This window comes from Phyllostomus discolor, chromosome 4 (assembly GCF_004126475.2).
Source record: "Phyllostomus discolor isolate MPI-MPIP mPhyDis1 chromosome 4, mPhyDis1.pri.v3, whole genome shotgun sequence".
NCBI classification, from domain to species: domain Eukaryota; kingdom Metazoa; phylum Chordata; class Mammalia; order Chiroptera; family Phyllostomidae; genus Phyllostomus; species Phyllostomus discolor.
Genome location: NC_040906.2, coordinates 126,553,955 through 126,580,987, shown reverse-complemented (window position 1 = coordinate 126,580,987; position 27,033 = coordinate 126,553,955). Strand labels below are relative to the sequence as shown.

The following is a 27,033-nucleotide window of genomic DNA, read 5'->3' as shown; positions in this document are numbered from 1 at the left end:
TTTGTGTGCCATGAGATGAAAAAAGTTACAAATCGCTAGGTATTTGTGACAAGAATCACATGCTCCCACTGTTTACCAGAATATTGATTTAAAAAGTAAATTATCACTGAGGTGCCTTTATTTTGCCCTTAAAATGCATATAAATGTATATTAAAATTCAAAAGATAGCAGCTGCACATATCAAAGAAAACATTTTAAATTATGTCTTAGGCCTCTCTTGTGCAATGGCCTAGAATAACTTGACCCATGAACAACCTCCTGAAAATCTGAGCGTACTGAAAGTTAAAAAAAACACAAACAAACCGTATTTTAAATATTTTTCAGGAGCCAAACAAAATTTTTCACCCATTGTTTTAAAACAATTTAAAAATGTAAAAATATTTGTGAATTTTAACTGCAGAGTTTTTTTCCTCAGATTTCCAGAAAAAAATAAAGGTACAAAATAATAAGAACAGGGAATAAAAAGCAAACTAGTAATTAAACTAATAATGACAATCACACTTTTAGATATAGAAAAACAAGATTGTAGGGTGTGATAATATTTTACTTAGTTATAACCTTTTAAATGAGGTAACTTTGGTCTATTAACATTATATAAGTTTCAGGTGTACAACAGTATAATTCAATATCTGTATACACTGTAACATACCACTAAAAGTCTCCTTTTCATTCTTCCTCATCTATTTGACTTCCTTTATCCATTTTGTCTTCCCCCAACCCCCTTTCTTTCTGGTAACCACTAATCCATTGTCCCTATCTATGAGTTTGTTTTGTTTTGTTTTGTTTCCTTAGTTCACTGGTTTCTTTTCCTTTTTTTTTTTTAATTCCACACATGAGTGAAGTCATATTATTTTTGTTCTTTTAATTCCAACTTACTTCACTTAGTAGGTAATACCTTTAAGGTCTGCCCATGTTGTTGCAAATGGCAATGTTTCATCTTATTTATAGCCAAGTAGTATCCCATTGTGTGTGTGTGTGTATACTATGGCATACATACACACAGAGGTGGGTAAAAGTAGATTTACAGCTGTAATACAAATACATAATACAGTAATTAATAAACAATAACACAAGAATAAACTGTTTTGCATACTCACAACTATAAACCTATTTTTGCCCACCCCTGTACATGTACCACATATTCTTTATACACTCACTGGTTGCTTGCATATCTTAGCTATTGTAAATAATGCTACAGTGAACACAGGGTATGTATATCTTTTCAAATTAGTGTTTTCAGATTCTTCAGATACATACTTAGAAGTGGAATAGCTGGATCATATGGTAGTTCTATTTTTAATTTTTTGAGAAACCTACATACTATTTTCCATAGTGTCTGCACCAACTTACATTCCCACCAACAGTGCATGAGGGTTTCGTTTCTTTCATATCCTCGCCAACACTTATTATTTCTTCCAATAATAACCAGTCTAAAAAGTGTGAGGAGATATTTCATTATGGCTTTGATTTGTGTTACCCTAATACTTAGAAGTGTTGAAGAACTTTTTATGTGCCTGTTGCCCAACTGCGTGCCTTCCTTGGAAAACTGTTCAGATACTCTGCCCACCTTTTAATCAGGTTTTTTGCATTTTTTTTTTTTTTTTGCTGTTGTTGTTGAGTTATATGAGTTCTTTATATATTTTGGATACTAACCGCTTAATGGAACTGTCATTTCAAATATCTTCTCCCATTCAATTCATTGCCCTTTTTATTTTGTTGATGGTTTTCTTTGCTGTGCAGAAGCTTTTTAGTTTGATGTGGTCCCAATTGCTTATTTTTGTTTGTTTCCCTTGGTGTTGGAATCAGATCCACAAAAGCATTGCTCAGACCAATGTCCAGGAGCTTAGTGCCTATGTTTTCTTTTATATAATTTATGATTTTAGGTTTTACATTTAAGCCTTTAATCCCTTTGACTGGTTTTCCCTTTGAGAGATAATTTATAACTCAACACATTTATTCAAGAACTTGTGACCTACTTGTTTGTTAGGCACACTATTTAGGCCAAGATGTATGTGTTGTATTTCCTGTCTTTCCCTGTCTAATGCAAAGTGTCATTTTGGATTCTGAGCCTGATCCCAAGGGTAAGAGCAGCCTTGTTGAGTCTGATAATGAGCTTCTTATTTTGGGCTCAGTTTTTTAAATACACAGTGACTGACAGGCTGTGTTTCTCATGACTGATACATCAAATACCTTCCACTGGATGATCTACCCCAATGGAATTCACTTGCACATATGGCACCATCTTCTTATAAATGGACAGCTTATTGATCAAGTTCCTTTACTACCTCTGCTGTTAAAACTAAGACCTTTGTGTTGGCCTAGAAGAGTAATTCAAATCATAAGTCAAAATATGGCACATAAAACTCTAAAAATCAGACATCTGTTAAAGCTATTTTCTTTCGTACATGTGGTCTGTATGAAGATTTATACTTTTTTTAGCCCTAGATATTATTGCATTGCTGCTGCATGCCGCATAAGAGATACCCAGAAATTGTTAACACATATAAACCTGTGTTTGTGCAGTCAGGTCTAAATAGCCATCATATAGAGCCTTTGAGGAAGGAATGTTTTGACATTTCACATAGTTAGCATTTTAGAGCAAAGGAAGAATCTTAGCAGAATTACTCCTTGAGACCAAGGGTCAGTATTTTTTTACATCATCCACAGTGATAAGAGAATAATAGTTGCTCAGAAAATTATTTTTGGTGGGTTTATTAGAAAAGAAATGCTAATGGAACAGGTTGGCATATCCTGCACTGGTGCATCAGAGCAGCTCCTGCATTTAAATGTCTTGATTGCCTTTAGACATTATGTGCTGTCTCATCACTCTGGGCCTTGTTTTTTTTTGTTTTTTTTTTTTTTTCTCCTGAGGTTACCAGTGGTTGACTCTCTTCACTCTAAGTGTTTGTGGCATTTGTTCAAGGCTTTTACTGATCCTTTCCCTTTCTTTTTGCCAAGGTGATTGGAGGAACGTAACTGTGGGAAGGTAGGCTTGGGTAAGGCCTAAGTGTAGGTGCTTTTTCATTGATTCAGTTCTACAAGGTAAAGTTGTCACAGACTTGGATGCCTCTGTTTTGCCATTTACCATGATCTTTCACAATATGGATGCTCCTTGACTTAGAATGGGGTTGTCCCAATAAACTTCATAAATTGAAAATATCGTAAGGTAAAAATGCACTGAATACATCTAACCTACTGAATATCATAGTCTAGCCTACCTTAAACATGCTCAGGATAACTACATTAGTTTACTGTCTGGCAAAATCTTCTGACACAAGGAATATACAGTAGAGCACCACGTGTTTATCCTAGTCTTCACAGCGCTGACTAGGAATGGGACCTCACTGGCTCTGCCCAGCATCACGCGAGAACACTGCACCACACGTGGCTAACCTGGGAAAAGGTAAAAATCCATGTTTGAAGCATGGCTTCTACTGAGTACACATGGTTTTCTCACCATCCTAAAGTCAAACCATTATAATTCAGGGACTGTCTATACTGATAAATGGCTTTAACAAGCAGAAATAACTCACATTTTAATACACAGAGATTGTAACACTGCTTTTTGTTAATTTTAATGCAATAAGCTTCAATTTCTTTATTACTCTGTTATCCTAAACAATGTTTTAAACCAAGTCTGAACTTCCAAACATATGCTATCATCTCTAGCTACAGGATTTAGAACATCAGTAGCCTGGATCTAGCTATACATTTTTGTGTAGATGAGTTTTATGAAAAATTATTCAGAAGGTGAAAAGACATTTTAACTAACATATTGGTATATTAATAATTCTTTACTCACAAATTATTTTACATAATATATTTTCTTTTGATGCCATGTGGAATATGACAATGAGAAATTAGCCTAATTTCAAAGAGTTACCAGAAGACTGGTAATAATTACTATATTGTCAAAAAAGCAAGTAAGTACATTAAGGGAGATACAGATAAGTCCTTTATTAAAGTTAAAATAGTATTTTATTAATTTTTTGGAGAAAGTTCATAGAGGAGTTAATAAAATAAAGTAATTAAAGCTAGGTAAATATATGGAATATACTCAGAAATAATGGCCTTTTCAGTCACAGCAGAAAATCTACAATGAGCAAAGACATAGTGAAGAGAAATCTCAAGTAATGTTTGGGTAACAGGAAGAAATTTACTTTTACTTTTGGAAGCTATATAATGAAAGAGAGGTAGAAAGTTAGATTGAGATTTCACAAATTGCTGAACTGGAATACCAGATTTATTTGGTAGAAAATGGCAAGCCATCAAAAAATTTTCAAAGTGGAAAAATATCACCCTGGCTGGGTGGCTTGGTTGGTGGGAGCACCATCCCATACATCCCATACAAAAAGTTGTGGGTTCAACTTCAGGTCAGGGTACATGCATAGGTTGTGAGTTCTATCCTGGTCAGGACATGTGCAGGAGGAAGTCAGTCGATGTTTCTCTCACATCAATGTTTTGTTCTCCTTCTTCTCTCTAAAAAACAAAACAAAACACATCCTCATGTGAGGATTTAAAAGAAAAGAAAACTATGTAGTGAGATCAATTCTCTAGGAATATTATTTTGGCAATAGATATTGGAGTAAAAATGAATGGCATGAGACTAGAGGCAAGGAAAGCAGGTAGGTGTCTGTGGCTGTCTTGCAGAGGGTCCTCAGGGACTATGCTGTGTACTTGGCCTGTCATCAGCAGAGGCCACAGGCTACAGAGGTTGGAGGGTAAGAATTAACCAACCTTTCAATATGTTCTCAAAGGGTGACTATCAAGTGATTCAGCAGGGTAGACTCAGGAAATGACTCCCATTTTTTTAAATGACAAATGCAGGGGAAACATATCATCATTTTGGACATATTGAGCTTAATATGACACATCTGAATGTGTCAAGCAACCAATCTGTAATATTCCCAAGGAGATTTGGTGGTGTTCCCAGAGTTATCTGCATAGTGGTGAGAGAGAGAGAGACTATGGGGGACTGAATTCATGCAGTGACCCTTTTTTCTATTCCTGTTGCAAATAGCTAAATATAGCAACTTTTAAAACATATAGCCAAGCTCAGAAAAGACAAAGTCCCCAGACTTTATCAAAGAAAATGTGATAAGCATGCAGGTTGATGCCACTAGCACATAGGGTATCTATCCCTAGTGACTTGCAATAGAATTTAAATGCCTACATGGGAAAAGATAGATGCTCTGTCTATCTAAAACATAAATTTGTAACTGAGTATTCTTGGAGCTTGAAAACACCTCCTGGCCAGTGCAGTCACTGGAAACTATGCCTTGTATAGTTATGGATTGTGGATTTATAACATGTGAATAGAAACCCAACTGAGAAATTAAGGTAGAAGTGTGTTGTGGGACTGGTAAAGGGCAAGGGCAAGGAAGTCAGGTTTCCTTCACAGGGACATTTGAAAAATACAAATTATTTGTATTCCTGTGGAACTTTTGTAGGAGCTAAAGCCACTATAAAAACACACTCACAATAAAAAGTATACACTTAACCACCAATCCAGTCGATCAAAGATTGATAAAAATGCTGTGACCTAGTAGTGAGGATATTCCTGAGATTAGATACTGTCAAGTCTATTCAATATTACTTCTAGTGTTTTTGTTTTTCATTTAATTTTTATTGTATTTTTTCTATTACCACTTAGTCCCCTTCTTCCCCCTCCTACAGCAATCCCTACACTGTCACCCATGTCCATGAGTCCTTTTTCCTATTTGCTCCCTCCCTCCACGCAAGGGAATCAGGCACTACAGGTGATTGCTCATTGCTGAGTGGTTTGCAATTTGACAGAATAATGGAACATTAAAAATTCTTTTAGAATATTAATGGTTGGATTCCTTTTTCGAAGTTTCTGATTCAACTAGTTTGGAGTATATCCTAACCATCAGGGTTTTGTTTTGTTTTTGAAGCTCCCTAGGTGATTCTGCACCACTAAGTTTGAGAACCGCTGTAATAGATTATCAGAGAAAAGCAGAAGTCGAGGAACTGATGTTAGCCACTAGTCAAAGCAGACAACATAGCATATTTTCATCATGATGGAGGTCTTTGCAGACTCGTGAAAATGCCTTACTTTTTACAAGTGTTTGGCAAGATTTTTCTGTAAAGGCCAGAGAGTAGTATTTTAGGTTTTGTGGTTCAGATGGCCTCTGTTTCAACTACTCAACTCTGATGTTATAGTACAAAAGTAGACATTGATAATAGCTAAACAGATGGGCATAGCTTTCTTCCAATAAAAATTTATTTCCCAGAGTGATGAGAAGGATTTGACCTGTGTGCCTTAGTTTGCTGACCTCTGTTTTTAGAGTATTAAAGTATAGTAATGACACAGTTGAGAACCATCACATTCACTTTGGAGAACGTAGCCCCATGTGTGAATAGGTTTAAGAAGTGAACCTACAAGGATGGAGAACATAGTAAGATGAAATGCATTGCAGTGTGAAGACCAGGCAAAGCACAATCCTGGAAAGGACTACCAGGAAAACTTGAGTGAATGATAGAAAATGGAACTCTAGGGCACTTTTGGTGGGAATATAGACTGTTATAGCCACTGTGGAAAACAGTATGGAGTTTTCTCAAAAAATTGAAAGTGGCACTATCTTTTGACCCAGTGATTCCACTTATTGGAGTATATCCTAAGAAACCCAAAACACCAATTCAAAAGAATGTATGTACCCCTATGTTCATAGCAGCATTATTTACAATAGTCAAGGTTTAGAAACAGCCCAAGTACCCATCAGTAGAAGAGTGGATAAAAAAAGCTGGTACATTTACACGATGGAATGCTATGCAGCAATAAAAAAGAAGGGGTTCTTACCTTTTGCAACAGCATGGGTGGAAATGGAGACTATTATGCTAAGTGAAATAAGCCAAGCAATGAAAGATAAATACCATATCATGTCACTTTTAACTGGAATCTAAGGAACAAAATAAACTAACAAGCAAAATAGAATCAGCGGCACAGAAACAAAGAACAGACTGACAGCTGTCAGAGGAGAGGTGGGTGGGAGGGACTGGATGAAAGAAAGTGAAGGAATTAGCCAAAGACCATATATGCATGACCTACAGACACAGACACAGATAAGAGTGTGGTGATGGCCAGAGGGAAGAGGTGACAGGGACTGGGTTGAGGTGGACCAAGGAAGGGAAAATGGAGATATCTGTAATAGTGTCAACAATAGAAATAATGTAACCAAAAAAAGCCAAGAAAATGGACTCAGACAGATTTAGGATTATGGCATAAAGTGGTGGCTGTGGTCAGGAAATATAAATGCAGAAAAGGTTTGTTTCATATTATTTTGCATTTGTTATTTTTTGTTTTTCACATGTAAAGGAACAGCATATAAATGGATGGCTTGGATGTTCTATTTAATCTATTCTATCTATTTAGATATTTTGGATTCAGAATCAATGTACTTATATTTCCAAACACATTATCTATAATCATTATATCTGAATTGAAAATATTTATTCCTTTTCATCCTTAGCCACCTTTTCCAATGTTATGGTGGCACAAGAATACTTTCCCCATATTTTGATGAAATGTATAGCTTGTTTAAAGAATAAACTTAGTTGATAGTACTTGGAAAAGCAGAGAGATGGGTTTCCTGTCTAGCATCACTTTCGAATTTTATTTGAATTTGCCTGTCTCTCCTTCCCTGTCATCATAACTGCTTGCCTGGCTTAGGGACCTGTTTATTTAATGTGAAAACACAACTTTATTCATATATTAATACCTTTGAAATTAGGTTACATCTTTAGAATCAATGGATATGTATTGAACCACTTAATATATATTTTCTTACTTCAAAACCCGTTGTGAAATTCAACAGCCTTTTAGAATCCAAGAAATACGGTATTGTCTTCTCTCCTGTTTTTGCCTCTACCTTTCCTCTGACAACCACTTCCAGAGGTCCCAAGGACTTATATTTCTGGAAAACAAATTTGATCTTGTCAGTACCTTACCTAGTAATTGTGAGCACCTCACAGTCATTTTGACTGACCTCCAAGTTCAAACTCCTTGGCATGGCGTTCACAGACCTTGCTATCTAAAGCCTTTCATATTCGGGCCCAAAGAACCAGATCTCCAGACTCTTTTCCCACCACCCCTCTCTCCCTCATGTGTATTGCTTCATTCCTGACAATCAGATGCATGATGCACTATTTTAATACAAGTGTTGTAAAGCCTCTGAGGAAAGTTTAATAAAATGGGATTGGTGTTGAGCTGAAAATAGCTAAAACAGACTTTTTCTAAAGCTTAATACTTTAAGATGGAAATGTATCATTGTCCTTGCAGGAGAGGCTTGACTTTTTATATTAAATTGTTGAAGAAGCTTATAGAATATCTTTATTTGGAGCCTTTTCAAAGCAGATTAGACACTCTTCTGTTTGGGATGATTTAGGTATACCCATGAGAGAGAAACAAGATGAACTTTGAGGTTGTGGCCAGCTCTAGGAGTTTTGGGGTGATTAATGACTATCTAAATGAGGCCAAGACATCCAGATGGGAGTGAAGAGAGAAATCCAGTTAGTCATCTACATGCTTTTTCTATATGGTTCCAAAAACCTGGATAGTTTAATGTATGCACTTATTTAAATCAAACTATTTATTTCACTGGTGTTTTCTGCTTTGAATGTTCACATGTTGCTATGGTATAAACAACCCCGCAAGATAAACCCCTGTTATCTTATTCCATCTGCCATCAAATAACACATATCAAATTGTAGTTATTAAAAACATAACCATGTGAATCAAATTGAAAATATTCAGAAATTGTTTTTGTTTGGTCTGAACATAAAGTACTAATGAAGGAATAGTGTAAAATACTTCTGATGCATTTTTGGCTATTTGCTCATTTTTATAAAATGGAAACTAGGAAGTGACTTATCCATCATACTTACATTTGTATGGTTCTGTGTTTTAAATACAGGTATGTGTCTTGTGTCCTGGGCTGTCCATATGAAGGAAGCATAACACCGCAAAAAGTGACTGAAGTAAGATATGCCTTCTGGTTCCGGGTAAAATGATGTATAGTATTGGTCTGATTTCCTTACTGTTTAGTGCATCTGCATAAAAAAGACCAAAGGAAACTGTGGAATGGGAGACCTGCGATTTGCTTAACTAATAGTTTTGCTTTAACACTAAAGACCTATTTATTGCCTGTAGCTTTTCAAAGTTAAATAACATTCGAATTTTATCTTGGGTGCCCAAAGCTGAAGGGAGTCACAATGCCTGCTTTGTTTTTACGTGAGTGACCTTGCTATCATTCCTGGCAGTTTGTGCACAGTCTCTTTACCTTTGCCTTGGTTGCTCAGGGAGCATCCCTGTGTTTTTCTCTTGCATATGTTTGGCACACAGATCAGAGAATGTACACTGCTTCAGCATTTTGTTCCTTGGGGATTCTTTAGCTCTTACTGCTGAGATACAAGTTGCTATTACAGAACAAGTTTACAGCAGTAGATTAGTCATTAAGGACTATTATTGAAGTTCATTTTTTACTTACTGTTCTTGTTTATTAACTGATACCAATGAATGCAAAATGCCCCTTCTTTGAAATTATATTAAACTATCTCATAAGCTCATTTGGAAGTATATTGATGTGCACCTGTTATTAGGGTGTTAATGTTCATAAACTACTAATGTGATACTGAAGCAGTGAAGATGGCATTGTTAGAAATCAAAATTTAGGCTGAATACACTTCCAGTTTGACTAAAGCCAATCCTGTTTTTATGTACTCATTTGAACTTTTGAAATTTGCTGTAGATTTTTTAAATGAGGGACAGGTCATGGTCCATTATTTAAGCAAGACCTTTGCAACACAGAGGCAGATATACTATAAAATAATGAAGCTTACGTGTTGTAGTCCTTCAGCTGCATGGTGTCTTTCCAAGACTCTGTTAGTTTGTATTCACAATTATGTATTTTTTCCTTAAAGAACACTTCCATAATTGTCTAAATTCAGACTCCATAAAACCTGGATGCAACTCTGCCCATATACCAAACCCCTTGCTTTTCTGCCTGAGCCTCATGCCATCTCTGGATAGGCCACATGTACCCTCAGGCTCTCCACTCCTGCACCACAATGCTGGGCAGTTGCTGAAAAGAGTTATGTAACAGGAAGATTAGAAACATTAGGAATTCATCACCAGCAGCCCTTAATGGGCCTTCTGAGGTATTCCAATGTATTCGTAGCCAACTACTCTCTTACTTTCTGAAATGACTAATGCAAATTTTGTTCACTCTCTAGTCTTTCAAGGCCCTAGTCCTTCTCTTTACTTAATTCCCTGTATATTCAACTGCTTAGACTCCTTATGTGGACAGTTGAACATGTTCAGCCTCTTTCATCTGAAAACTTTCTGTTTTTAAAAGATTTTATTTATTTACTAGAGAGAGGGGAAAGGAAGGGAGAAAGAGAGGAAGAGACATATTGATCACTTGCCTCTCACACCTGCAACTGGGCACCTGGCCAGCAACCCAGGCATGTGCCATGACTGGGAATCGAACTGGTGATCTTTTCATTTACAAGCTGGCATTCAGTCCACTGAGCCACACCAGCCAGGATTGAAAACTTTCTTAACTGAGCACCCTCATCTAATTATTGACTATCTCCATCCTTCCGCATCTAAACTTCTTCAAAGGACTGTCTGTAGTAGCGGCATTCATTTCCCCATGTGCCCCCAACTCTTCATCATACCCTGAGTTGACTTCTAGATCATCACTCCATTGAAATCCCTATTTATAAGATCACTGCTTTGCACTTGGCACCAAGAAATGCATGATTATATTTTGTCCTCATCTTGACTTCTTCTCAGCAGAATTTGGAAGTAGTGACTCTGTCCCAAATTCTGTCCTTTCTGCAACACTTTTGTATTCCTTGTATTCCCTCAATACCACACTTACGATTTTCCTTCGAAGCCTCATTCTCTTTCTTTGCCCACTGAGAATTCTAGCATTTAATAGGCAGTAGAAGAAGATGAGCAGTGTGTTTTTTTATCCAAGTTTTCATTCAATAATAGTCTTCTAAGGTAGACTAGGTCTACCTTCTGAGTCCCATACATTCTGTTTTTGAAATTGTTATTGATATTGCCTTTCTGAAAAACAAATCTGATTTTATCACCACTACCCCAAATTCTGTCATGCCTTTCTATTGCTCTTCTAATAGAATCCTCAACCAAAATTTTGAACTTTTTGCAAGGACCTGTATGGTCTTCCCCACGCCTAACTCTCAGGTTCATGGAGCTTCATTCCCCTTTGGTTTTTGCTTCTCGTCTCACTACCCTTTACATTTGAGTTTTTTCCTATTTGGAATGCTCTTTGCATTTTTTATTTCAGCTGCCTAGAACACACTCACTTCTACATTTGATATTCTACCTAGAATATTCTTCTCATACACTTTTTTCTCATCCTCTTCAACACCTTAATGCTTAGTTTATCATAAGTTGTCACTTGGGCCCTTGCTGCTTGACAGATGTAGGTCAATTTTCTTTGCCATATGCTCTTAGAATCCCGTTTCTTTGTTTCTTTGTCTAAAAATTCTTATTTTAGCTGTAATTACATATGCCCAAATGGAATTGATTAAGGTCTGTCCTCATTTGACTCCAGGCTCTTTAACAGCCTGAACCATCTCAATACTTGTCTGCCCATCATTTACCGGCACCTAGCACAGTGCCTAGCATGAAATGGCACTGAAGTAATTCTTAATAAATGAGTTAATGAGTGACCCTGTGCCAGATTTTGTACAAAGTGATTTGTACAATATATTCTCATTTTTATTGCTAAATATGTCATTATTGACATCAATGTTATTATAATTCTTTAAAAAATAAGGATTAGAAAATATGCTCAATAAGGGCATAAAACTGTTGTCAGTTTTTTAGAGACTAGGGACTGAAATTTAAAGAGGTTCATTTTCTTTCATTTTCTGCTCAGTATCACATGACTAACATGGGTGACAGCTGAGATTAAATCTAGGCCTGTCGGACTCCAGAACCCACGTCTTTGTCAATATACCACGCTGCCTTCATGCAAATTCTTACTGCTCTTCAGAGTAGCCTCAGCTGTTTAGCTTGAAGGGACCTTGCCATATATCTCTTTGTAATATCACTACTTTGCACTTGAGTCAAAAAATGCAAGATTGTCCATATATGAGCCAGAAAAATTAAGCCAGAAATCCTTAGTTACTCTACTAAGTATTATAAAGCTAGTATTTATGATAATTAAAAAGCTACTGAATGATAGAACTGAAGCTGGTATTGATAATTTTTGACCTCTAATACCTTGAGAAATGCTACTTCCAAAGTAAATTTGGAATGCTTTTGTTTAATTAAAGAGTTGAGAAAAGTAAGTCTGCCATAGTTAAAATTGTAGTTTATAATTTGTAATTAAACATGTAAATCAATAGATGGATATGATTGTAAAGCAAACTTGAATATGAAGAAAAGGTACTTACAGTAATGTCATTCAGGGCTTTGTATAATACTCAGGACTTAAGGAACATGTAACTGGGCCAGAAAACTAAAATGTTTTCCATGGATGTGTCCTGATCTTAGTTATGATTTTTACCCCTGGATGGTGTTTGCTGAGGAACAGCAGGGTGTGAGTCTGTTCATTTCCACCATTTTATAAGCTCTGTACCTGCCCCACAGGTATCAAAGAGATTGTACGGCATGGGCTGTTACGAGATCTCCCTGGGAGACACAATTGGAGTAGGAACTCCAGGAAGCATGAAGAGAATGCTGGAAAGTGTCATGAAGGAAATCCCACCCAGTGTTCTTGCCGTTCACTGTCATGACACGTACGGACAGGCCTTAGCCAATATCCTCACGGCCCTTCAGGTATTTTGTGTTATTTGTATGTATGCAAGATGTGTTTCTTTATTTATAATATAAACATGTTAAGAGCTGTGGTGAAATAACATTTTAAAATTTCTGTGGATGTCATGTTTGAATAGTGCCCGCTACCTGGCAAGCACTTCGGAGGTATTTGCCAATTGCACATGTTTTTTGAGGGTAACGATATCTCTTATTACTGCTCATTTGATTTGATAAAATTCCCGAATTTGTTCTCCTTCAGATGTTAATCCTCTTAAAGCTGAAAAAAGCCTGTTTTCAGCTCCTATGTGCTTTCAGCCATAAAATATCACAGGTTGAAATATGATAGCATTTTGAGAAGTGCAAAGTGCGAAGATAGAGGAGCGCACTGTTGGTACCATGTCGCTGGTGTTCTTGTTGGTAATTTGGTGCTCCATGATGAGGAGGTGTGGTGCCAAAATGCAGGATGTTGTTGAGCATACTTTTGAAAGAACCCCTGTTTTTAATCAGGTGTATTCTGTTAGATGGGCAAAATGAAGAGATCTAGAAAGTTGGAGGATTGAAAAGTGTTTATTAATTCTAATGATAGCTCAGTTATTTTGAATATATGTAAAAGAATAGATAAATAGCATTTTAAGGGTACTGTGTGAAAATTAGTCCCTTAAATGCAGCTAAAAATAGATTCATTTGATGTCCTTAGGACAGAAGATTTTGATGACTAAAGATAGGACTCTATGAAAGCATTTTGCTGAAGCTGAAAGTCAGTATGTAAAGCTTAATGTCACAGTCCTGAAGTGTACAGTTGCTTGGCATGAGTTAAAAACAATGTGAAGATCAAGCCCCATAAGGGCTTATTTTGACTTTGTAACATATGTGCACAAATCCTTATTTATCCTCTGGAAGCAGGCAAGGAACATTGTATTAAATTAGAAGAGAAAATCATACCCATGGACTTTTGGACGTGGGAATTTTTACGATTTTCCTTCCCTAGGTATTTCAGTTCCTAAAACAATAGAGAACTAGGCATCACTTCAGGATTTTGTGTTCAGCTGCAACTGTAACTTATTAAGTGTTCCTAACCAGCAAGTTCCTAAGTTCCTGAAGAGGTGTGTCTCAATGCGTCCTGGCTTTCTCTGTCTCTCCGCCTCTCTATTCTCTCTCCCTCTCTCTCTTCTCTGTTTGGATATATCATCTGTATGGCAATACATTGAATAATTATTTTATTTCTGTATTATTATACAATGAATGATAGTTTAGTTCTTTGGGAAACAGGTCTACAGCACAAAGTCTGAGAACCCGAACTTCTGATTCTGGACACACTGCCTCTTGAAAATGCCCAAATGCCAAGTATCGCTGAAACCACATTGTGATGTTAACAGTTCGGGAAGGCCCATCTGATAGGGTAATGTTTGAAAGGATATCTAAAGAATGAGAAGGAACTAACCCCAGTAAGGGGTGTGTGCATGTGTGCACACATGTGCACCAGTCTGTGAAAACAATACTTCAAGCAGATGAAACACCATTTGGGCAAAAGGCCTTGAGAGAGGGGTGGATCTTGTCCTAGGACCTAAAAGAAGACCAGTATATTCACAGGAGAAACTAAGCTTTAATAACATTTGCTGAATTAGTTGAATTGCGTAGTCTTTACTTATAGAGAGATGACAACTGAAATCCTAGAGCCTTTGCCCATCTTGGAACAGCCGGACAAGGGAGCACGAAACAACCCGGGACCCAAGCTAGATGGGGAACATGGATGAGAACCGGTGTAAGGCTGAGATCCCCCAAAACACCACACCCTCATCCAGGGGTGAGCCAGCAATAATTGCATCTCACAAAGGGAGAAGGCAAGCGCATTCATTCTTATAGCCTGGCCCTGGGTTGGAGGAGAAATACAGAGTCTCCCTTTGTCCATCATAACCTTTTGTCCACCCTCATGTGGGTTCAGGGTTCAGATTCTCATTGCCTGCAGAATTTGAAAGACCCCAGAACATAAATTACTTTGAAAAGGCTGGGGGTTAGTAGTACCTTTAGGTATGAAAAAGCTTCTCAGAAGTATCTCTTCTCTAGTTTAAGCCTGGCTACGGTGTGTGTGTATGTGTGTGTGTGGGTGTGTAGGCATGGGTGTTCTGCTTTTCAGCTGCTCCTGTGGTGGTTAGTAGTGTGACTGTAAGCATCTGTGACTATTTGCTGCTCCTTTCCTATGTGTCCAAGCTCTCTGAATACATGGTAGGCAGGAGGGAGACCAGTGTTCTGTGACGTTGCCCCAGAGCTTAGGTTAGGCTCACAGCATCAAAAGTGAAGTGGGTGACAGTGCCTTGTATAATACACAATATGACGCTAGGCTGGATAGCCCAGTGTAAGTGAACCATTGAGGAAACTGTCAAGACATAGAGATCTGATGAGGAAGCTAAAACTTAGAGTTGTGGAGGATTTTCTTTTTGCCTTTTCTGCCATCCACTTTCCCATAGTCTGATAAACCAGTGACAACATAAGAAAGAAATATACAACTGCCAATCTCTTTGAAACTGTGTGTAGCTAAAATAGTCTTAATGCTGACAAAGATAGCCGAATGTGGTCCTCGAATGTCACTGCACACACATGTGCTGTTCCCAGGCAACACTGAGGACAGCAGGGTACTTTTCTCACCTCCCAGCCTCTCCCGTAAACAGCAACAGCAACAGCAAAATAGCCAGGCTTACTTTTAGTGGAGGAGAAAACAATGTCTTGGAAAAAACTGTCAGTGTTTAAGTAGAAGGGAAATCAGAGAAAGTTTCACTTCATTATGAACAGGGCTAACCTTGGCTTCAGGAAGCAGTGGCCATACTTCATTTTTTAAAATGGAATCTTTGAAGTGGCTTCTAGTAAAACTGGTGTAAGATGTGGAGTGGATATCATTTGCTTTAATTTAGGGGTGGAGAAGCAGTTTACAGTGCTCCATGCTGGATGTTAATATTAAGGCAAGCAGACATGTAATAAGTGGAAACTTGGCCACATGGTAGGAAACAAAAAGAGTTATAAATAGAACATCCCCCTCAGTCTGGAAAGCACATACTAATTGTGTAGTAGAGGGTCGTGGGGAACTTTTTCTTGGGTTTCCAAGTTATTGTATTTTTAATGATATATACATATGACATAGGGCTGCATATAGATGGTTATATGGAAGTCAAGAATTCATAATTATCAGAGGTACTTAATACAGAGAAATAATGTTGAGACTATAGATTTAGGTGTGGGATATTTATAACCACTCAAAACCAAAAGAACAAGAAAATGAGGTGAGAAAATGTACAACATTTTATTAATAGAAGAAACGTATATGACCCAGTGTACTTGTCTTTTATGTAAAAATTGAGCTTCACCCCTCATATACTCCCAAGTACCTAAGTGAAGTACCAGTGAACAAACTGTTTAATCTATTTAGTAGCAAACAATTGCACAGTTGTGATTTTTCTCCACTCAAATGATTTGAGTCTTCCTAATTGGATAAAAACAGAGTAAAACAAATAAGATCCAATACCACAAATAACAATCCCACATTAATAGGTAGTGCAGAGACAAAGCAGAGTAGGAAATATTTAACTTTCTCCTGAGAAAGTATTATGTGCCTTTTTTCTCAAACTTAATAGACTTTCAGCTTAATGTGCCTTTCCTCATAATGTTTTCCATATGCTTATTATTCTCTTTTAGAAAAACAAAATTATTTACCTAATTTTTCATTAAAACATTTTATATTAACTTTTACTAAACATGTTTAAATGCTACCAACAGTACATATTTTTTTCATGTAATTTGTTTTTGCCATTCTCAAGGATAATTTTTAAAACTTCCAGTCACAAGCCTGATGAGTTGGTCTCTCCATTTTGTATACACAGAAAGCATACTATTGAGAAATGGAGATGAGTTGCAGAGTTTCTGGAAGAACTGCCTTGGTGACAGTATACTTAGCACTATCATTACAGTCATTACAATTAACACTACTAATAATCATAAGAACACTTTTTTATTTGAATAATTCTTTAAACTTGATTGTACTTAGATGACCTTTTTGGGCTAAAAATAATTAAATTTTTTTATTTTTTAATTTTTTTCTTTAGTATTGAATTTATTGGGCTGACACTGGTTAACAAAATTAAACAGGTTTCAGGTGCATAATTCCACAACACATCATCTGTATACTATAGTGTGTGTCCAGCACCCCAAGTTAAGTCTCCCTCCATCACCATTAATCCCCTGTACTCTCCTCCACCTCCCCCCATCCTCCCTTCTCTCGGCAGTCACCACGCCGTTGTCCATGTCCGTGAGTTTTTTCTCTTCTTTTTCATTTTTGCTCAAACCTTCCACCCCAACCACCCAGCCTCCAAACCCCCAAGTCCCCAAGTCCCCAAGCCCTGACCCTATCCAACAGCTATCAGCCTGCTCTCTATGAGTCTGTTTCTATTTTCCTTTTTAGTTCATTTTGTTCATTAGATTCCACATATGAGTGAAATCATATGATATTTGTCTTTTTCTGACTGGCTTATTTCAGTTAGCATAATGCTGTCCAGATCCATCCATCTGTGGCAAAGGGTAAAATTTTCTTCTTTTTTTTAATGACTGAGTAGTATTCCACTGTATAAATGTACCATAGCTTTTTTTATCAACTCATCTATCAATGGACCCTTGGACTTTTTCCAAATCTTGACTGCAACATCTAAAAGATGTTGCAATGAACATAGGAGTGCATATATTCTTTCAAATTAGTGTTTGGGGTTTCTTCAGATAAATTCCCAAAAGTGGAATGAATCACTGTGTCATAAGGCAGTTCCATTTTTAATTTTTATGGGAACACCATACTGCTTTCCACAGTTGTTGGACAAATGTACATTCCCACCAACAGTGTATGAAGGTTCCTTTTTCTCCACATCCTCATCTATACTTGTTTATTGGTTTATTGAAGATAACTATTTTGACAAGTATGAGGTGATACCTCATTGCAATTTTAATTTACATTTCTTTGATGATTAATGCGGTTGAGATCTTTTCTTATGTCTGTATGTCCATCTGTATGTCCTCTCTGAAGAGGTGTCTGCTCAGGTCCTTTGCCCATGTTTAATTGGATTATGTGTTTTTTGGTGTTGAGTTGTCTGAGTTCTTCGTAAATCTTTGGATGTTAGCACCTTATCAGATGTTGTATTGACAAATATATTCGTCTGTCCAGTGGGTTGTCTTTTAATTTTTTGATGGTTTGTTTTAAAAACTTTCTAGTTTGATGTAGTGCCATTTATTTATTTTTCTTTTGCTTTGTATGTTTGAGGAAACATATCAGAAAAAAAACATTATTAAAAGAAATGTAAAAGATTTTATTGCCTGTGTTTTCTCTAGAAGTTTTATGGTTTTGAGTCTTCCATTTAAGTCTTTAATCCATTTTGAGTTTATTCTTGTCTATAGTATAAGAAGGCCCAATTTTCCTAACACCATTTATTGAATAGACTGTCTTTACCCTGTTATATGTTTTTGCCTCCTTTGTCAAATATCATTTGACCATATAGACATGGGTTTATTTTGGGCTCTCTATTCTGTTCCATTGATCTATGTGTCTGTTTTTATACCAGTACCATGCTGCTTTAATTACTATGGCCTTGCAGTTTTGTTTGATAAAAGGTAGTGTGATTCTTCCAACTTTGGTCCTCTTTCTCAAAATTACTGTGAATATTTGGGGTCTTTTGCGGTTCTATATAAATTTTTGAGTTATTTGTTTTAATTATGTGAAATATATCATTGGTGTTTTGATAGGAGTTGTGTTGAATTTATGGATTGCTTTTGGTAGTATGGATGTTTTAATGATGTTAATTCTTCCTATCCATGAACATGGTATATGCTTCCATTTCTTTGTATCTTTCTTAATTTCTTTCTTCAGTGCTTTATAAATTTCTGAATACAGGTCTTTTACATCCTTGGTTAAATATATTCCTAGGTATTTTTTTGATGCAATTGTTAGTGGGATTGTTTTCTTAGTTTCCCTTTCTGATAATTCATTATTAGTGTATACAAATGCAACTGGTTTCTGGATATTTATTTTGTATCCTACTATTTTACTGAATTTATTTATCAGTTCTAGTATTTTTTGGTGGAATCTTTAGGATGGTCTACATACAGTGTCATGTCATCTGCAAACAATGACAGTTTTACTTCTTTCTTTACAGTATGGATGCCTTTTATTTCTTCTTCTTGTCTGATTGCCATGGCTGGTCTTCCAGTGCTATGTTGAATAAGACTGACGAAAATGGACATCTCTGTCTTGTTCCTGATATTAAGAAAAATGCTTTTAGTTTTCCCCACTGAGTATGATATTAGCTATAGTTTTGTCATTAATGACCTTTATTAGGTCAAGATATGTTCTCTCTGTTACTACTTTCCTGAGAGTTTTTATCATACATGGATGCTGTATTTTGTCAAAAGCTTTCTCTGCCTCTGTTGATATCATATGATTTTTATATTTGATTTTGATTATGTGGTATATCACTTTGATTTGCAGATATTGTATCAAACTTGCATCCCAGGAAAAAAATACCATTTAAATACCACTTGATCATGGTGTATGATCATTTTTTAAAAATACTCACCCAAGGATATTTTTAACTGATTTTAGAGAGATAGGAAAGGGAAGAGAGAGAAAGGGTGTGAGAAAGAGAGAAACATCAGTGTGAGAAAGAAACATAAATAGGTTCCTTCCCATACACACCCCAACCAGGGATTGAACTTGCAATTTAGGTATGTGCCCTCACCACGAACCAAACCTGAAGCCTTTTGGTGTATGGGGCAATGCACCAACCAACTGAGCTACTGGTGCTATATAACCTTTTTAATGTATTGCTGGATTTGGTTTGCTAATAATTTTGTTTAAAAATCACTTCCATCCTAAGATTAAATAATGTTATTAGTTTTATATTATGAAGAGAACTATAAAAGAATCCAGTTAGTGGAGTTAACAAAATAAAATGTTTCATTTTATTTTTACCCTTTTTATTTCTTTAAATTAATTAAATTTATTTTTGGCTTAAAAAATTTATTCTTTCACAGTGTGGAGGCCAGAAGTCCAAAATGAAGGTGTTGGTTGGCAGGGCTATACACATTTGAGTGTTCTTTTTTTTTTCTTTTAACTTTTTTATTGTTGTTCAAGTACAGTTGTTTCCATTTTCCCTCCACCACTGCCCCAATCCCAGCTATCCCCACCTCCCACCACTGATTCCACCCCTCCTTGGTTTTGTCCATGTATCCTTTATAGATGTTCCAGAAAACCCTTCCGCTCTTTCTCATTTTTTTGAGGATTTTAGCATTTATGTTTATCAGGGATATTGGCCTGTCATTTTCTTTTTTTGTAGTGTCTTTATCTGCTTTTGGAATTAGGGTAATGCTGGCCTCATAAAATGAGCTTGGGAGTTTTCCCTCATCTTGATATTTTTTTTTTTGGAATATTTTAAGAAGGACAGATGTTATTTCTTCTTTGAATGTTTGGTAAAATTTGCTTGTGAAGGCATCAGGCCCAGGACTTGTGTTTGTTTGAAGTTTTTTTTATTACTACTTCACTTGCATTAGTTGTAGTCATCTATAGATTTTCTGTTTCTTCTTGATTTGGTTTGGGGGATTGTATGCTTTTATGCATTTGTCCATGTCTTTCACATTGTCCAATTTGTTGGCATATTTCCTTATAATTCTTTGTATTTCAGTGGTGTCAGTTGTTACTTTTCCTCTTATATTTCTACTTTTATTTATTTGGGTCCTCTCTTCTTTTTTGCTTGCTTAGTGTGATTAAAGATTTATCAATCTTGTTTATCTTTTCAAAGAATGAGCTCTTGGCTTCATTGATCTTTTGTATTTTTTTAGAATCTATTTTGTTTAATTGTGCTCTGATCTTTATTATTTCCTTTATTCTTCTCACTTTGTCCTTTGTTTTTTTTTATTATTTCCTTTAAGCATAAGATTAGAGTGTTTGAGATTTTTTCTTGTTTCTTAAAGTAGGTCTGTAATACTAGAATTTTCATCTTAGAACTGCTTTCATTGTTTCTCATCTTTATATATTTTGCATATTAACCCCTTATCAGATATATGGTTTGCAGATATTTTTCCCATTCCATTGTGTGTCTTTTCACTTTTTTGATTGTGTTTTTTATTATGGAGAAGCATTTTAGTTTGATGTAGTTCCACTTATTTATTTTTTATTTTGTTTCTTGTGCTTTAGGTGTCATATCCAAAATATTTTCACCAACACCCATGTCAAGGAGCTATTTTGTTATGTTTTTTTTCTAGGGGTTGTATGGTTTTGGATTTTACATTTAAGTCTTTAATCCATTCTGGTTAATATTTGTGGTAAATGTAATATAGGGGTCTGGTTTCATTCTTTTTTCATTTATTCATGTGAATATCTAATTTTCCCAGCAACATTTATTAAAGAACTGTCTTTTCTCCATTGACTGTTTTTGGCTCACTTTTAAATATTATTTGAATGTATATGCTTGGTTTATTTTTATGCTCTCAATCTGTTGCATTATTTATGTGTCTGATTTTATACCAGTCCCATACTGTTTTGATTATTGTAGCTTTTCTATGTAAATCACAAAGTTTTATACCTCCCATTTTGTTCTTTCTCAGGACAACTTTTGTTATTCAGGGTTTTGTGTGGTTTTGTATAAATTTTAGGATTTTTTTACTTTCGTAAATAGTACCATGGAAATCTTTAAAAAGTAATAATTAATTTATTTTTAGGCAGAGGTGAAGGGAGGGAGAAAGATAGAGGGAAACATCAATGCGTGGCTGCCTCTCACGTGCCCTCTACTGGGGACCTGACCTACAACCCAGGCGTGTGGCCTGATCTGCGAATCAAGCAAGAGACTTTTTGGTTTGCAGTCAGTCTACGTACTGCCACACCAGCCAGAACAGTACCATTGAAATCTTGATAGGGATTTTGTTTAATGGAAACTCTACAGATTTTTGTATGTTATATTTTGTATCCCGTAACTTTACTAAATTCATTGGTAAGATGGATTAAATTAATTTAATTTTTATAACAAATTAAATTCAATAGAATTTCCTAAGTTTTGCACTTTTATTTATCCTCCCCCTCATATTTTAGGTTATTGATATTACAACTTACATATTTATATATTGTGTAACAACTAGCTTATTGTAGTTTGGGATATTTTCACATTTGTTTTTCAACTTTTAAACTAGAGTTGTGAGTGAATTATTTCCCACCATAACCACATTACAGAATTTAACTTTGACTACAGCTTCATCATTACCAGTAAGTTTTACAGTACCTTCTTATGTTATAATATTAATCAGTGCCTTTTTATTTTTTTCTGCCCAGAGAACTCCCTTTATAATTTCTTTTGAGTTAGTTCCAGTCATGATAAAGTCAGCTTTTATTTGCTTGGAAAAGTCTTTATTCTTCCTTCATTTATGAAGGATACCTTCACTGAGAATAGAAATCTTGGTTGATAGCTTTGTTCTTGAAGTATTTTCAGTATGTCATCTCATTCTCCCTGAGCCTGAGGAGCTTCTGTTGAGAGAATCCAGTTTTAATCTTACTGGGGTTCTTTTGTATGTATTTCTCTCTTTTCTCTTGCTCCTTTTAGAATTCTTTATTTGTATTTGGCTTTTAACATTTTAATTATAATGTGTGTTAGTGTAGTTTTATTTGGATTCACTTTATTTGGAATTCTTTGGATGTTAATTTTTTTTTTCTTTTCATTGTGTTCTATAAGTCACCTCAAATTTCTGTAGTTTTTTTTCCTCCCCTCTTTCCTTCCTTCTTCCCTTTTTTTCTTTTCTTTCTTTCTTTCTTTCTTTCTTTCTAACTGGATAATTTCAAATGTCCTATCTGATAGTTTGCTGATTCTTTTCCTCTGAATGGTCAAGTTGGTTTTTAAAACTCTATTAAATTCTTCAATTCATTTACTGTATTTTTCAGCTTTAGGATTTCTGGTTGTTTTTATTTTGATGGTTTCTATTTATTTATTGTAATTCTTTATCATTTATATATTATTTTCTAATTTTTAGTTGCCTTCCATGTGTTCTTTTAGTTCACTAAAGTTCTTTGAGAAAATCATTCTGATGTTTTTGTCTGGCATTTCATAGATTTACATTTATTTAGTGTCAGTTATTGGAGCTTTATCAGTTTCCTTTGGTAATTTCATATTTACCTGATTATTTTTGTGATCCTTGATTCCTTAAATTGGTATCTGTGCATTGGAGCAAGTAGTTTCTCTTCTTGACTTTGCAAGTTTGCTTTGGCAGATAGACTTTTTCACCATTCAGCTCAATTTGGGTTCCTGGGTGTGTCTGTTGGTAGCATCCTTCAGCAGATAGGGCTTACTATTGGGATCTATTTGGAGGCAAGGCAACTATTTGACCTCTGAGGTCAGGGGTGGGAGGTATTTCACTGGCTGAGAGCAACTGGATAGGACTTTTGGCTTGGTTCCCAGCCCTAACAAGGCTGTAGGGTAGGCTGCGTGATTGCCTGGATTCTCTGGTTAGGCATACTAGATGATTGTGACTGCACTGTACTCATCATTAGGGGATAGCTATGAATTAGCTTCTCTGCCATGGCAGGGTAGCATGAAAGGACCCAAGGCCTACATGGTTTGTTGTTTGGGGACCCTAGTGAGGCAAGAGTGTGCAGTAGATATCCTCAACAGGTAGGCCACTAATTTTGCTCTGCAGACAGAGAATGCCACAGGCTGAGCTGTCTGTTCAAATGCTACTGTAACCAGGGCTTTTGGATGAATTGCACAGCTTTATGTATGCTCTGCTAAAGTTCTCTGATCAGGAGGGGAGAAGGGTATATTTAGCAATAGGTGGGCCTACAAATAGTTTCCCTACCAGGACTCAGTGGGAGAAGCAACTCCAAGGCTATTAAGCATCTTTTTTTTGTAGTCTTATCTCAAGATGACCTGTGCTCCAAGTCTCCTGTGCCAACAGGGCCACTGGCTTTCCTCTTGGGGTGATCAGCTCTGCTTTCCTGACACTCAAGTCAAACTGCTGGGTTAGGCAGCAGCTTCCAAGTGTCCTTGCCAGCTCTCTAGTCAGACGGGGTCAGGAGACTGGCTCTATAGTGGGCTAAGTATATGACTCAGCTCTCCTGCTGGGAGGAACTGAGAGGGCCTAATTCAGCAACTCCAAGTTTTTTCAGATAGGCTTTTTGGTTAGGGGGCAGTCAGGACCTGCATTTAGCAAAGGGAGATGCTATGAGTTTACCCCCTGCCTGGATGGAGCAAGGGGAACCCTTCATGACCATTACTGGCTTTTCTCAGGCTGCTCAGATCTGCCTGCCAGCCACTTGGTCCCAGTGTAGCTAGGTTACACAGCTTCCAGGTCTTCCTGCTAGCCTTTTTGGTCAGATGGGTCTGGGAGCCACACCCTGTAGTGGTCAAGACTATGACTCAGTTCTTCTACTGGAGCATAGTCAGACCAGTTTCCAAGGCTGGTAGAACTGCTCATTTAAGGACCCAAATTAGGCAACTCTGTTCTCCACCAAGTTCCCTGGTCAAACTGCACTGCCAGCTTGGTTCTGCAGAAGAGCAAAGCCGCAGGTGGAGACTACTACTAGGACTCTTCAGGTAGGAACTCAGTTTGCCAAGATCTGAGTGCTGGTTGTCACAAGCTCCTTTCTCCCTCTCAGTCACAATGGGATTCCAAGTGGTTGAGCCCTGAAGATTCCCCTGCAGTCTCCGAGGGGCAAAACCAGTGTTGTTTTTTCCGCAAAGTAACCTACAATTCCAAGGGAGCTAAATGTCATCCCTGGGCTCTCCTTTTTCCACTGGAGTTACCACAGGCTAAGCAGAGACCTCTTGGTGTGGTGCTGTGCTGCCCTGGGGCAGGGGCAAAAGCAATGTGGTCCATGTGTAAACATTTCTCTTCCCCTTCTAATGCAGTCTGTCCTGGTTTCTGTGGGGCAGAGGGGTGTGTCAGCCTCACTCCATCCTCTAGGATTCTCTTAGTGGTATCTGGTCCATGAATAGCTGTTACTTGCTCTTCTTTTGGGGGGCAAAGTCAGGAATATCCTTTCTTGACATTGCTCAATTGTGTCTTTTACTGATGTAACTTTTAACAGATTACCAAATAAATATAAAAATTATAGTAGCCTGTATCTATCTAACCCAAAGTATTACTTGGAGCTTTATTTCCATTCACAATGTGGGAAAACTTTTCATCCTGCTTTCTGCTTTATTTCTTAACTTTAAATTTCCAATTCAAACAATGAAGCACTCTAGTACTAGGGGGGATGCATACAAGAGTAAGCTCAGGTTACTGACCTTGGAGAGTTTCCAATGCAAGCAGAAAAGAGTTTCAAGTGAAGTCAAAGCAACCCAGAAGAGATACCCTTTGGACTAAACATAAGAGAGATTTTTGTTTTGTTTTTATACTTTTACTGGCAGTGTACAGCCACTGGATATGTTAAAGTGGGGTGGTTTGATTAATGCCTTGTTCTATGAAATTCATTCCAAGTTCTGGGTGGAGGATGGACTGTTAGGATTTGGAGAGCTGCAGCAATGAAAATATGAAGTTGCAGAGACCAGAGACACAGGCACTAGGAGTGAGACAATGGCAATGATCGTTCCCATTGATAAATTATGGGAGAAAGGACAAAATAAAGGACACATATGGGAGATATTATTCTAATTCGCAATCAGCTGGGCTGAGAATTGCTTCTAAGTACATGTGAGCTGAGGTGGTAATGAATGAGGGTGAGGGAGAAGCAAAGAGACTAATCACTCTGACACTGCAAGTTAGGAAAAATGGGTGATGTCATTAGGATATTTGATCTTTCCAAGGCATTGCTAGTTTTGTGAAAATAAATCCAGGGACCTGTTAATGACAGTAATCCATATTTCATGAAATCATGTTTCACAGGGCCACAGCTATTTTGCACAGTTCCCCCTCAAAATACAGTGGTAATAATTCCTCAGGGCTTCCTCAGTCCCTCAAGAAAACAGACTTATGGAGGTCCTGCCTGCCAAATAATATAGCTTGTACAGTCAAGCCTAAATTCTACATTTATTACTTAATAAATTACATTTAATATTGCTGATTAAAGCAGTTATATAGGGGTTTACTGATTTTTTTTTTCATTTTCTGATTTTATTTAGATATAGTTGACATGGATCACTGTGTGAGTTTCAGGTATCCAGCCTGAAGGTCTGACTTAACATATATTGTGAAATGAGTTTAGTTAAAGTTTATTTAACAATTCAATTAATACGTAATTATTTATAACTAAATTAATGAACATTTACTTAAGTTTTATTTAGCATCCATCATCTCAGATAGATATAATAAAAGCTGATTTTCTCTTTGTAATTAGAAATCCTTGGATTTCCCCTTTATTTTACTGTATGTTGTGCAACAGCGGTAACTACAAACATCATGTTGTACATTACATCCCTATTATTTACCTTATAACTCAAAATTTGTATATTTTGACCACATTCCTCCAATTTCCCCTCTCCCCACTCCTTGTCTATCGTAACCAAAAATTTAGTCACTTTTTCGTGCGGTTTTTATTTGCATTTTACTGATGATTGGTGATGTTGAGAATCTATTCATATGTCTTTTGGTCATTTTGACATCCTCTTTGGAAAAATATTTGTTTAGCACTTCTGTTGAATTTTTAATCAGATTGGTTTTCTGTTGTTAGTAAGTAGATTGAGTTCTTTATGGATTTTGAATATTAACCCCTTATCCGATAATAGTTTGCAAAAATTTTCTCTCATTCTGTATGTTGTCTTTTCATTTTGCTGTTTATTTTGCTGTGCAGAAAATTTTGAGTTTGATGTAGTCCCATTTGTTGGTTTTTGCTTTTCTTTTTTGTGCTTTCAGTGACATGTTAAAAATTTTTTGCCAAAATCAACATCATTTAGCTTTTTTCCCTACATTTTATTCTAGAAGTTTTATGGTCTCAGGTTTTATGGTTTTGATCCATTTTGAATGAGTGGTATAAGATAGGGGTTCAGTTTTATTATTCTGCTATTTATTTATGTATTTATATTTTAGTTTTCCCAGCACCATTTGTTGAAGAAACTATCTTTTCCCCATTGGGTATTCTTGACTCCCTTGCCCAATATTAGTTAACTGTATATACTGCAAGTTAACTCTGATTTCTCCATTGTATTCTGCTGGTTGATGTGTTTGTTTTCATGCCAGCAGCATACTTTTTATTATTATTATTATGGCTTTGTAGT

General features: G+C 36.5%; 1 protein-coding gene across 1 annotated transcript in view; it reads left to right on the top strand.

Annotated features, from left to right (window-relative positions):
* HMGCLL1 (3-hydroxymethyl-3-methylglutaryl-CoA lyase like 1) overlaps window positions 1-27,033 on the top strand; it is a 181,578-nt gene that overhangs the window by 74,542 nt on the left and 80,003 nt on the right. Inside the window, exons 6-7 of the mRNA XM_028509770.2 lie at window positions 8,934-8,997; window positions 12,650-12,838. Of these exons, the coding sequence (XP_028365571.1) occupies window positions 8,934-8,997; window positions 12,650-12,838 (253 nt within the window). The remainder of the gene's footprint in view (window positions 1-8,933; window positions 8,998-12,649; window positions 12,839-27,033) is intronic.